The sequence below is a fragment of the Antrostomus carolinensis genome, unplaced genomic scaffold, assembly GCF_000700745.2.
Source record: "Antrostomus carolinensis isolate BGI_N321 unplaced genomic scaffold, ASM70074v2 scaffold22536, whole genome shotgun sequence".
Classification (NCBI taxonomy): domain Eukaryota; kingdom Metazoa; phylum Chordata; class Aves; order Caprimulgiformes; family Caprimulgidae; genus Antrostomus; species Antrostomus carolinensis.
Window position 1 is genome coordinate 52,705 of NW_010322821.1, and position 13,914 is coordinate 66,618.

Genomic DNA, 13,914 nt, shown 5'->3' on the forward strand with positions numbered 1-13,914 from the left:
CTGCTGATGGCAGGGGTGTTGGAACTGGATGATCTTTGAGGTTCCTTCCAACCCTGACCAGTCTGTGATTACGTGTGATTCTCCCAGGCCAGGTGCCAGGCAGAACCCACCTCTGCACTGCAACACTGCTCTGAGACTGAACCAAAGTATAATTGTTTCCATCTGCTGCCAGCATAATTTCAAGCAGCATCCATAGTTGAAGGTGTCAGAAAACATTTATCAGTTCAGGCTGGTCCTACAATGCCTGGGAACCTCCTTAGAGCAGGTTCCTGTCCCAGTGTTCGTCCCACCTTTGCTGTGGGGCAGCAGGAGCGGGCAGGGCGGTCAGCACGGCGCAGGGCTGCCGGAGCAGCCTCCTCGCTGTGAGCGTGTCGCACATTTACCCAGCATAGAGCAGGGTGTTGCAATGAAAAGAAAAATGTGCTGCAGCTGTATCTAAGACCCCATCACTGAAGAGAATGAACTATATTAAGGTATAGTCAGCACTTGAGCATTCATGGTAAAAAATGATTTATACTGACATGCAAATTTAACTAGATGAAGCTTTTGATTATTCCCCCTATCTCATGGTTTCTGCTATTTCCCTGAGGTGGAAAAATGCTCTTTGCCAGTAATTCATTATAAATGCCCCAGCCATTCCCATTAGCTACAGCAGATCTCCACTGCACTGCTCAGTATTAAAATATGCACAAACTTCTCTTCTCTCCAACTCACCAAAACCAATTTTTGAATCACTCTGAGAATTTAATCGCATTTCACTTCTCTTGGCTATAATCAACGTGCATGCTTCATACAATATTTACTTTCTGTGCAGGTACCAAACTTACATATGACAATCTATTTTACATACAGAGGACAATGTCAGCTGAATGCTCTCTTAGAGTAAAATATATATAAAATTTGGCATAGGGTATTACATCAAAGTGCTCCTTAAGCCTATGCTAACTCTGTACCGAGAGCATCAGAGAAGAAATGGTAAAATTAAGCCAGGTATAGCAGCTCTATTAACTCAAACACATTGAACATCCTAGAATAGCCAGCAAAGCAAGCAGAAACAACTCTGCCGTGTACCATACTTCCTAGTATCCATCCTACAAAAGGCTGAATGCCCTCAATTTCCAATAGATGAGTTGAAAGGCTGCAGAAGAGAGGGACAAACTGGGCTCTACCACACGTAGTCAGGGCAAATAGCTACTCTTAGACTAAAGCTCTATCCAACCTGGGATTTGACACTATTAAATAAGCTTACTCGCATATGACACTATTAAGTCAAATGTGGAACCCAGAACAAGACAAGATGGAAAATAGACACTCTCTGTAAGTTGAGTTGTGTGGCTCCTGACCAGCCAGAAGGATGCAATGAGCAGCATCTATTTAATTTTACTGTTTCTGACAATGTATCCAGGCTAAACCAGCACACAACTATATGGGCTGAAATGTTCTATAGGAGAAATATGTATTTCACTGGTAATCATTAAATGATTTGAAAAACTCTGACATGATGGTTCATGGACAATACACAACTAGATGTTCTCTGGCTGTTTTTTAAAAATTTGCTGTATTTTGGGTTATGTTTCAGCCTATGTAGAATTCAAGCAGCAGACCCATTCTCTTCACCTACATACATCCCTTCCCTTTAATGGACTTCACTCAGCTGCTGCTCTGCATCACTGTGACCCTCCTCTGTCACATCACAATCGCTTTAATGAGAAAGCAATAGGACTACATGTCTGACAAACTGATCCTGAAAGTATTTTTCACTCTTTTGTTCAAGACAATGAAAGAATACAAGGAACTCATAGGGTATGAAAGTGGAAAAACTCAAGTGTGGCATACATGGTGGTCACCTGAAAGATGTAGTCATTCATAGAAAGAAAAATAAGATAAAATAAAAGCTATCCTAAAATACAAAAGGGCATGATTCATGATGAGGTTATATAAGACAGCAGTGCCATAACACTGTTGTAAGTCATCTTGCAGCAGCATGACACTGGTGTAAGAAGGGATGAATCAAACCCTGTGTTTTCATTTTACATTGATGCTCAAGCATCAAACAGCAGGAAGAGCTACAGCTTCAAAAAGCTCCTGACAAGGTCCCTCCAAATAAAATTATGTGGCTGGGTAAGCTTGGGACATGTAGTCACACAGCACCCTTCAACTTTGATAGGAAATTGGCTAAAAATAATTTAAAAAAACCATTTCAAATGTGGTGGTGTTCTATGATACGAAGACGTATTTTCCCCTCAGCATGGAGAGGAGGCACGCGTTGCTCAGAGCGGGCGAGCCGTGGCTGGACGGCTGGCTGCGGGGAGGACCAGGGTCACTCCCCTTCTCTGTCATCCAGGACTTTTAATGCACTTCTATAACAAATGTAGATAATTATATATTTATTTTAACATAATATATATATTTTTTGCTTAGCTGAGTTGCTGCCTTGTTCCCGAGGAGCTTTTATCGTTACATTAAAGATCTTATTTTTGCTCTAATTGACAAGACACCACAAACTATCTATATAAATTCTGTCAGCCCACTACAGATATCTGTTCTCTGCAGGTTCATTACACATCACCGACCCCCTCATGGAGCAAATTCACCGTGTTCTTGAGTACAGCCACTGGATCAGAAGCAAACCAGACTGCACACTACCTTTGAGGTCAGATACCTGAATCTCCACCCCAGCAGACTGCTAGGGAGGAAGAGGCAAGACCAAAGCCAGAGCTCAACAAATCTGCAAACTGGATCCACAGATATTCTCCACCTGCCAACAACTGTAATGGATTGTGGCCAGGGCATATTTTCTATGTATGCAGGACACTCAGAATCAACTAAGTCAATCTGTTGCTGCACAGCCCAAGAAATAAACCACAAGGAACAAAACACAAGAATTCATCACAATCACTGAAATGAAAAGGAACTGTGATTTAATATTGCAAATTAATGCAAGATGCATGGAAACGGGACACCTGGTGTGTTAGCCCTAATGTGCTTTCCTGTGTGAGTGTGGGAAAGCACTTAGCTGAGCCTCCACTTATCCTCCCCTAAGCCAGATGTCTTATTTACCTCTTTACCAGTGGGGTAATTGGTGTGGACTTAACAGCCCCTTTATCAGGCACAGTGTTTTGGAAACATTTCAGGACAAAAGGTGCTATCGGGTGCAAGGCACAGACAGGAGCACGGGGTGAGGAACAGGCACAGCACATTAGTAGGGTGTTTTTCAAGCCGTTTACCAAATGCATCTATAACCTTTGGCAATGCAATCTGAAGGCAATGGTTCTGCACAGACACAAGCATGACTGGAGCACTGGAGCCGCAATAAAACCGAAAGCCAGCAATCATGACATAGACCACAATATTCTCTCTGCCTATTACATTGCATCATCAATGCTAATTTCATTTCTCTCTGGAAATGGTGCAACTATCTGTTATAGTTATCTACAATTTAAGCATATTTCTATTTTTCCCTATATTCTTGCTTCAGGAATTTGACAGTGTTTTGTGAGGCTTTTGCTCCTGATCAATCCCATGTTGCCATCTGTCTGCTCCTGACAAATCCCATCAGGAACACATCCCTGTAAGGGCTTGGAAACCCTCAGGATGTGTAGACGGATGTCATTTACTTGAGCTGATCTGTTCCCCAGACTCCCTGTTGGCATCCATTGAACAGGTGAGTGTTCATCTGGTAAAAATGAGCTGAGCTCTCTTGGGACTCATTTACATCAACCAAGAATCCAGTCCAAAATAGAGAGCTAATTTCCCATGTATCAGACTGTCAGACTGTATCCCTTGCTGAAAGGACCATTATGGGCAAAATAAGAGCTAGAAACACTTAAAACATGGTGCTGGAACTGCAATTCTGGCCAACTTTTTGCATAGCAGGCGAAGTAGGGGCAGATGCTCCTCACCAGCCCTTTTCCATTCCCTGGGTGCATCGACAGAGACATGAGCTACATTTTGCCCATCACGACAGTTTCTTGCAATTATTATAAGGCACAAAACAGCCAAACCAGAAGGCACCAGGTGATAAACCCAAGATTATTGAGAACTTGGGTGGAAACTTGCTTTGGGAAAGTAGATCAATATTAGATGGACACCTGTCTCTGTGAAGAGTATTTAAAAATATGAATTTGGGACACAACAACACAACAAAAGTCTGTTTAAGGTCTTGCCAAGCCCATCAGGTCCAAGAAGTATAAAAGAATAAATGTAAGAAAATATAGCTACCTTATAGAGAAACAAAAATAACCATTGTTACTAAGGGGAAAATAGAGGGATGTCATCAGTTAATTTTGCAATAGCACGAACTATTAAATTCACAGACACTAAAGGATTCAAGGAAGACACTATTCATGGTAACATATGAGAGCACATGAAGAACTATCTCTAATCAATGCAAACACCAGGAACTAGAAGCAAAGTAAATCTCTGAGCTCTGCCTAAGACATGTAGATACCTACCAAACTAAAGCTGGACTTAAAAAAAATGTTATATTCTGCCACTCCTCCACGCATCGAGCAACACTAGAAGTGATACTTCATTCTCTCAGTGGTCCCTTTGACTTCCGGGCTACAGCTCACAAATGAGAAGTTACTGCTCTGTTGTAGGTTAGCAGTGGTTGAATCTGCCCTCATCCCATTTTCTGCATCTTCACAGGAATTTTTGCACTTTTGCAAAAATATACCCGATTTTTATAGAATGTATCTTGCAACGAAAGAACTGACCTACTGTCCTGGTTGAGTAGGTGTTGTGGTTTATTCAAATCAAGCATATTTGTTATGCGTGCTGATGGAAATTTGCTTGATGTACAAACCTCTCTCTCTCTCCTTGAGATGTGACTCAAGAGATAGCGCTCCCTGAAGCAGAATTGAGCCTGCAGAAGCCCACATGATGCAGCGAGTGGGCAGCCAGAAAGGAGTGCAGCTGAGGATGCCAACGTAAATGAAAACGCACGGTGCAGTCAAAGGTACGTTTGCAGTGCAAATGTAAATGCCACCGTGCGGTCACAGGACGGTGACTACACGGGATTAAGGGGCCTTTGCACTATCTGGCTGTGTGGTTCCAGCCCTGCCAACAGATCTGGGGATTAATCCCACTAAGCAAACAGCCAGAGCAAAAAGAAGAGCGGAGTTCGATGCCGTTCACTGAAATTTCACTTTGTCCCAGAGCAGAGCCAGTTCTAATTTGCTTTTGCTCTGGTAGATAGAAGAAGAAAAATATGCAAAGCTGCCCCTTGTCCCAGCTGTCAGGATTGCAAAACAAATGAGAGATTTTAATAAGTTTACTTAATTGTTATCAGTATTAAAGGCACCTTAAGGGAATCATTCATAGAAGAGAATAATTTGTAGTAGATAATAAATTACATTTTGCTCTGTTTTCCTCCTTGGGAAAAATCTATTAGGACTTTATAATTAAAACTCCTGAACATAGTTCAACTAAATGTTTTTAACTGAAAAAACAGTCTATTTCTAAAAATGGTCTATTTTTTTTTTTTTTTTTTTTTCATAAAAACACTGTTTGGTCTCTTGAGAAATGCCACTGAAAATTATTAACTGACATTCTTCATCAAAACTGCTAATAAAACATTCCTTTACTCACTCAGCAACTTGAAGCCCTAAGATTTTGGCACCTAATTCCACTTCTAGTTGAAAATCCTGGCCCAACAACAACAACAAAAAATACTTTCTCTAATCCCTTTTAATAACAGTAATAGAGATTATATGGGAAGATATAAAATGTGTTCAGGCAAGCGTGTGATTCACAAAGCTGTCCCTTTTCCTCTGTACCCTGCACTGATTAGCCCCATCAGTCCACAGTGACCATGACAGAGCATCCTTTCTCTTTGGGATTTTGCTTGTGGTTTTTTAAAAATTATTATTTTTTTATTTATTTCACACTTCAGGATCATGAGTTTTGCATCAAAAGCACCACAGTTTGATTCCATACATCCATATGTATTCATAATGGAAACAGAGTAATAAGCTAAAACCAGACTGTCACCACTGAATTTGCTGTCAAATCTCATGTTTATAGGTTAGAAGCAGATTCCTTGGAACAGTAAAATATTCATTTATGAAGTTCTTGCTTTTACTCATTTCAATGAGGAGAAAATGAAAAATGTTTACTTACTGATGTATATAGGTATCCTTCACTGTTCATTGCCAGATACAATTTTGTTTGAACCCCCTGAATCGCCACCACTCGTAAACCCACAGGTATGAGGTTAAACAAAGCTAGGAGAGAAAGGAGATGGAGAACAAAATTAATCCTTTAGAGTATGCAGATTAGATAGAGAATTAAGCCATAACTACCAGAACCAAATAAATAATGTCCATTCATGCATATATTAATTTCTGTGGGTGCTACAGAAGAATACTGCTACTATTGTGGTCTTCTATAGCAATTTCCACCAGCAGCTCAGAAATTATCTACAGAGGGTATCAACGAATCTCCCCCATTCTGAAGATGATGAATTAAAGGTACTGAGAGCTAAAATGACTTACCTGTCTCATGAGCAGAATCCAGGGTCTGCTGAGTAGAGTTGAATATATTTAATTTGTTTGGGGTTTTTTTCCCCCTTACAATAAGTCCAAAAAAAATCCAAAACCAAATAAAAAGTTTTTCAAGATGATAAAAACTTTTTTTTTTTTTTTTACAAATAATCTCAAATTAAGTGCAGTAAACATTTTTGACCAAAAGGAAGGAGTAAGATGAAATTCAGAAATGCTAAAAACCTTCATTAACATCTCAAAATGTTTCCACTCAAATCTCATTCTTTTTATCTTTTTGAGAGGAGAATGGGTTTGAAAAAACAGAGTTAAATAACTCAAAATGAAATGAAATTATAGCTTATTCTTTAGATCAAGCCTTAAATCTCTGCTTTCAAAATTGAGCTGCTTCGAATGTTCTGCTCGCATTTATGCTTGTTTACACGCTAACAGTGGCAGTATTTATAAGCAGAGAAACAACTCTTCAAAAAATGAAGATTCCGGTTTGTAAAGTGGCAAATTAAAAAAAGAAAAAGAAAAAGAAAAAAGAAGCAAAGCTCTGCCATAGCTGAGATTCACAGCCCTGTTAAAATTGAACACAAGTAACAGCGAGTTGAATACAGTAGTACTCTGTGTTCAATACGTAGGCTGAAAAATAAAGGGGAGTTAAGAACATTTTCAAGAACTGTTATCGTAACCCAAAGCCTCTCCTTCCAGTCTGTTGCATAAATGCAGAGATAGGATGAAGTAATGCCAAATTTGGTCTTATTTCCAATGGTTTATTACTTGGCTGGAAAACTCTGGTCTGCTTCAGGCTGAAGTTTGATATTTATGGTCACTGTGTGAAGCCAATTTAAAGCTGAATTATGAGTTTGAAATATTTTTATTATTTTCAAAATTATAAGCTAAGAATTATGACCCATTATAAAATTGTTTTTTCAGCCTGACAACACCCAAATGGTCATATTTAATTAAAAGAAAATTTGCAACTTATATAGATCCTAAATTTGGGGTGTGGGGTTGTCAAGAGTGTATCAAAACGGGAGAGAGTAAACGTACGCAGGTCTGATTTTGATAAAGGCATGGCCAGAAGTTAACCCTCTGCACTGGGGACAAAAGACTAAATTTGGGTGAAAACAGACTCTGTTCCAGCAGGCAGCTGGATCTCCAGCTCCCAGGTTAACCTGGAGGTCTCAGCCCGGTGAAGAGGGGATGCAATGGGCACTGGGGGGGACACGCTCAGAGCTGGGCTGAGCCTGCCCCACTGCATGGGGACACTACAACCACGGGTGCTCTGCTGTGGGAGCTGGAGCACCTTTGAACATTGATTTTCCTACAATGGTTGAATATAACGGAGCAGGTGGAAATAGCCAGAATTAACAAATAAATGGAGGAGATCACAAAATTGTACTGATGTTTTTCTTTCCCTCTCATACACATGAGCGTGCATGCAGACACAAACACACACACATACGCAGCCCCACCGCACGCTCACCTGCAAGCACAAAACCAAGAGAAACAGTTTTCTCCCCACTAAAACAAAATCCTCTAGTTCTGCACAGTTTTCAGCAAAAACCTCGATTTTCAGTAACGAAATGGATTTCTCATTCATTCTACCAAATGTTTGAAATTATTTGTGGGAGAACACGTTCCCTGTCTGACTCAGTAAATATTCCCTTGCAGAGCCCTCTTTTGCAGTTCAACCCCAAAAAATAGCATCTGATCTCAGTGTAGGCAGGAGAGCACAATTTAAAGCTCAGTATCCAGGCAGAACCTGGAGGTCTCCCTTGAAAGGTGTTTTCTTAACAGCATATTTAGGGGTAGGGGAAGGGTTTGGGTATTTTCAGCACAAGGGTATGAGTACAGGCTTCACTGTAAATAGTGCTACGAACCTGTGAGTAGATCAGCCAAGGACAGGGCAAAGCCTGGGAGCATGCAGAAGATATAACTCACAGCCACAGGGCACAGAGATGGGTTTTCGTGAGTGATTCCTGGATGCGCTGTGCTTGGCCAAGTGAGCAGAGATACGAGGTTGAGCTTCTGCCAGGGGAGTGCTGGGGCACCCACTGCGATGGGTGCTCAGCTGCTTCCCTCAGCAGCTGAACATGTTTTCCTGCCATAAACGTACATGTCTAATATGAGGCAAAATGAGGGGTTGGGCACACTCAGAAGCTGGTTTAGATGTCAGTGGGATTAGCAGCTGCTGTGGCACAGGCTATGGGAAGTGGGGGAGTAACACTGGCTCTGGAGAGGGACCGGCTGTCCAGGGGTGTCCAGTCCATCTGTCCTGTGCCAGCACAGCCAGACACACAGCCAGGCTGCCCCAGCTGCTGCCTCCAAGGCAAGCAGACATTGGCACTGCACCAAGAACAGGGACTGTCCCATTTATTCAATTGTCCCATTCTCCCACCGTCCTTGCACAGCAGCAAGTCCAAGTTCAGCTTCTGTGACAGCGAGTGGCCTGTCCATGACCAGGGAATGCTGGTGGGACCAACAGCAGAACCACACAATCCCCTTCTCTGCAAGCCCCCAGTGCCATGGACAGTGGGTTTGAGATGCTATCACATTTCTAGTGGTGGACCCTCATGTGGGCAGATATGGCAGAAGGGGTGAAAAAAAAAAGCCACAGGAAAATAAATTGTTTGCTACTACAAGCAGTTTGAGTTTGCATGAGATAATGCAAAGTTATTTGCATCCTAGCCTTTCCCAATTACATCTCTGCTGTTTAAAGGGCACAATATCCAACGTAACGAAAAACTTGGTGATGTCTAAGAGAGAGATATCTTTGCTACAGCCCTTGTGCAACACAAGCTGACAAAGAATTAGAGCTGTAAATTAGGAGGCAGTGGGCCACGGCTAGATTTATGAATGTATACATTACTGTGAGGTCTGTGCCATCCTTGGCTTGACCACCTGGACCTTCATATGCTTTCTGCAGGATATCATTTTCTGTATTTCCTTATTTTATCAGTCCTCAAATCTTTTTGTCTTGCCAAAATTGTGGGATAAATTCTGCCTTGATTTAAAATCTTGCCCTATTTAACACATTTAATGAGGCAAAATCTGTTTCTGAGCCAGGAAATCCTTTCCACAAGGCAGTTCCTCAAATTACATAGACTCTTGGCTAAAAGAGGTCTGGTGAGTTCTACGCTCCATGTTTCACTTCCTGCCTAAACTGTGCTCCAAAATCTCAGCTTTCTTTTAAACTCCCTGCAGTCGTGGGTACAACTTTGGTTTTGTGAACCCTGCCTACAGCAGTGGGTCTGCAGAGTTTGAAATAATTGCTCCCAAGCCAGGAACCAAAGGGGATCTTCAGGCAAAATTGCCATCCAGCTGTAGGTAGAAAATGATGGAGAAGGCAGACTCCTGGCCCTGGGATGCTGACAGGAGCACAAAACAGCAGCTGGCTATCAGGGGCCATAAGCTCTCTCTGTCCCCACCATAGAAAGGGAAGAAAAATTCTGAAATGTAAACAAGGCTGACCAGTGCTGTCTGGAGACCAGGTGGACTATGGCTACAGTTTGCTTCAAAAAATGCAGTTGCAGAGTCCTAGCGCTGTGCAACCGCTTCACTGGCCACAGCTGCCTTTGAGGATGTTCCCCTTATTGTTAAGGGACATTTTTATTATCACAGTGAAGACAAAGCAAATGTTCAGCAAAGGGAACAGCAATGATATCCCTCAGGAGTGCAAAGGAGAGGAGAAGGGAATGAAGAAGGGGTCCTCCTGCATTTGAAGGGGGCTACAACTCCTGTGGCTTCCCCACTGTGCAGGAATATGGGCTAAATGAGAGATATCTCAGCAGATATTGGAAAAAATTATTTTAGAGAACCTGATCTGCTTAATATTCACGTTAGCAAGGCCTTGAGGGAAGCCCCTTATGTGGACCCTGATCCACAGAATAAATCAGCCTCTCTCACTAGCTCCATTAAAAATATTGCAATTAAAATAAATTCAGGACTGCAGAACATTCAGGTCTACACATTTACCTTACATAAAAGAATAATATATACAAAACCATGTATTTTTTATGATAAAAACCCTCCTCTGTTCTGATGCTGCAACCCAGCTGCAACCATTTCTGGGGTACTTCCATTATATTTAAGTATTCAACATCTTGGAAGGTATCCAGCAGCAAGGAGTTTTTATGATTTGCTTTGTTATCTATCAAGTTATGGTAAATTTGAGGACACAGTGAAAACAAAGTTATCTTAGAAACAAACATATTTGTATGAATGTCAAAAGGACAGATTCCCATAAATTTTATCTTCTTTTGAATCGCAGAATCCCTATTAGAGGAACTGCAAGGGAAGTATTTGAATGAAACAACCACTTGAAAAAAAAAAGATGGAATTTCAGGTATTTACTCTGGTACATTAAAAGTTTAGAACAATATCATGCTTTGATGTAAAAAGTAAGGTTTGCCTATTACTTGTTTTATAAAGATAATTAACAGAATTACTCTGAAATCCTGAACAACCTGTACTGATTTTTAAAATCATAAATATTAGATCTTTCACTTGAAAGAAAAACAGTGTTTAAGGTCCATAAGCATCATTCTTACAGTAGATTTTGTGGCTGCACTGAGGAAAACTCAGTAAGATGGCAGCAGCCACTGAGCATCACACCGATCTGGTCTTTGTGCCACCTTCTCCATGGGTGAGGACAGGACCTGGAGCCGGACCTCAGGAGTCCCTACAGATCCTACACTTGGGCTCTGCCCTGAGGCCAGCACCTTCAGTGGCTGCAGAGAAGATCTCCAGCAGCCTAACTGGTTCTCTCCCACCACTCAGAAGTTAATACAGGGATGCAAAAAGGATTAAAGAGGGTGCGGGAGCAAGTGATTGGACAAACAAGGCGAGATATTTCCGATTGCATCTAGTGCTTACTCTGCCGTATTCAAGTGCCCTGCAAAATGAAATGATGTTGCACCTGCAAATGGTTTTTATATTAAAAGGACAGTACTTAAATCTGTGCCTTTTAATAATTAAAAAGGAAGGTCTGCCTGTTGATTTTCTGGTTTGTTGACTAAAGTGGTCTGAAATACCTTCTCCACCTCCTTGCTCTTCTGAACTCCTCCTTTCAGAACTGAAACGTAGTTTAAGCTAAACAGTAAAACTACGTGGAGCACTTACATATTTTATTTACACACACCAAATCTATGCTCTAGTAAACTTTTCCTGCTTTCTATTAATTCTCAAACTTGTAAAAAAATAAACCAAACAAAAAATGCAAAGCTTCTTCACAGAATGCTGAAGGTATAATTAAGTTTAGGAGAGGTACAAAACATAATAATAGGGAAATGAGAACTTTAAAATCACGATGAACTTTCATTGTGTGAAATAACACAGTTCTGTCTGAATGAGCCCCTGTTTAAGAGCGGAGATAGTGTTTTTCTATTTCAGGCACTCTGAGTAGGCGAGCAAATTTTCCCTGTTGAAAAAAAACATCTAATAAAAATCCAAAGGACAGCAATGAACTTCTCTAGATTACCATGGAGATAACATTTGCTTTGTTTGTCATATGTGTCATCATTACCTCCTCTAGTTCATTATTTCTAGAAGTGATTTTTATTTGCATTTCTCTCAGACGCAGTAAGTCTGAAAGACTTCCGTGCTCTGAGCAGCGTTAATGCCGCTTCCGCGCGCTCAGTCATCCCAGGACAACAATTTTCAGTGGACCTATACGGGAAGAACGAGACACCACAATTCACAAACACACCATTTATTCTCATGTCACTTACTATAACTACTGTCCTCCTCTTTTGTTCCATCAATTGTTCCATCTGCTTGCAACTGCAAGTGGTATCCTTGCCTGCTGTATAGCTTTGTTACTATACCTTTAAGCTGAGGCTCTGTAAAAAAAACAACAGTGAGATTAATGTGGGAAATCCTGATGTGCTGTTCCAAGTGAGCAGGATGTTAAAACCAAATCTCTTGGTTTCTTCTCAAGGCTGAGATACGAAAAAGACCCAAAACAAAAGCAGAGCAACCAGCTTTGCAACACTTCTCATTTAGGCTGAGATCAAATTTATGTCTCTGAAATGAATTACCAAAATGATTAAATGCCACTCTTGGTTGTAACGTAGGTAGCACAGTAAAATCTGCTTCCAGTGAATCCAAATTCCAACAGTGTGCTGCTTGGTCTCAGGAGCTCAGCCCTATCTCCTTCAAGATTAGAAATGAGCTGGCAAAGAGCATATTCCGCCTTTTGAAAAGGTGTGAGTGCTTAAATGGAGAGGAAAAAGAGGACTACTACCATAGTGCTAATAAGAGCCACAGTGACAGTTGATAGCCTAAACATATAGCAGCAAACATTTAGCACAGGAACTGCTGCAGCTCTAATAAACAAACCCCCATTCCTTGCTGCTCCAAGGAGCACAGAGCATTCAAAGTGATAAAGTACTCAATGAACATATGGAAAATGGAGGGGGGAACCCTGAAATCCAGCAATGTGTGGAACTGCAAAATAAATATTACCATATGGGTTGAGGTAATTACCTCATCAGCTAGAAGAGGAAAGATCAAAACAACGCACAGTTTGGATAGATTTCTTTTTTCATAACCATCCTCAGGTTCACAGTTAAAAAGCGAGGTATCTTACATGGTTTCGTATCATTCTAGACCAAAAAGTAAATAGCAACAGGATCTGCCGTCAAGTCTGTCATTTAAGATATCTAGGTAATGCACCAGGAGTAATTGCAAAAAAGGTCTACTTCCACTGAATCCAAATGACATCTGCATTGTAGTCATCTCACACAATTATGCTTGTCAGGAGGTGATGCATCTCCCCAGCTCACTCCACAACAACTTACTTAATTCAGAGATAAACATACTGTGAAGATCTGATCTGTCATTTCCAACAGTCAATGCCTGGATAAGACTCCTTGTGTTTGTAATCAAAGACATTAGGGAGCTCTGCTACTGCACTTCGTTTTAGTAGGAGCTGAAGGCAAAAGCTCACAGTAGTTTGCATATTAGTTTCTATTAGCAACCTTTAATAAGGGTACTGATGGATGCACAATTCTTATCTACCAACTTTTCTGACAAGAAATTAATCCAGCCCCCACTTTGGCCTTTTAGCCATAATACATCCCAAAGCTGTTTGCAAACTGCGTGTGAGGCACCTTTTCTGTGGCTGCTGAGAAAGGCAGACAGGTTAAGTGGCCAACAGCATCAATGTTTCAGCACAGCAAAGTGATAGCAACACAACCAGAGGGTTTTGCTCCTCCCATGTACAAAACCCCCCAGTCAGATCAGGAACTGAATCTTAATGCCTGATCTTTTACACCTCCGACACAGGGAGCATCGTCTCTGCAGGGCAGCTGCATGTATGAGATTCCTAGAAAGGAAGAGGGTGCTGAGGCAAAACTCTGGAAGGTGCCAGCGAAAGCAAAAAGCCTTGTCTGCAATCAGCACATAAAGCAGGGCACAG

The 13,914-nt window shown here is 41.2% G+C and overlaps 1 protein-coding gene across 2 annotated transcripts in view; it reads right to left on the minus strand.

Moving 5' to 3' along the window:
• The window catches only part of FGF13 (fibroblast growth factor 13), a 113,526-nt gene that overhangs the window by 47,618 nt on the left and 51,994 nt on the right, over positions 1-13,914 (minus strand). For both annotated transcript variants that reach the window (XM_010170400.1, XM_010170399.2), the window contains exons 2-3: positions 12,224-12,334; positions 6,124-6,227 (exon numbers count right to left, since the gene is read on the minus strand). In XM_010170400.1, the coding sequence (XP_010168702.1) occupies positions 6,124-6,227; positions 12,224-12,334 (215 nt within the window). The remainder of the gene's footprint in view (positions 1-6,123; positions 6,228-12,223; positions 12,335-13,914) is intronic.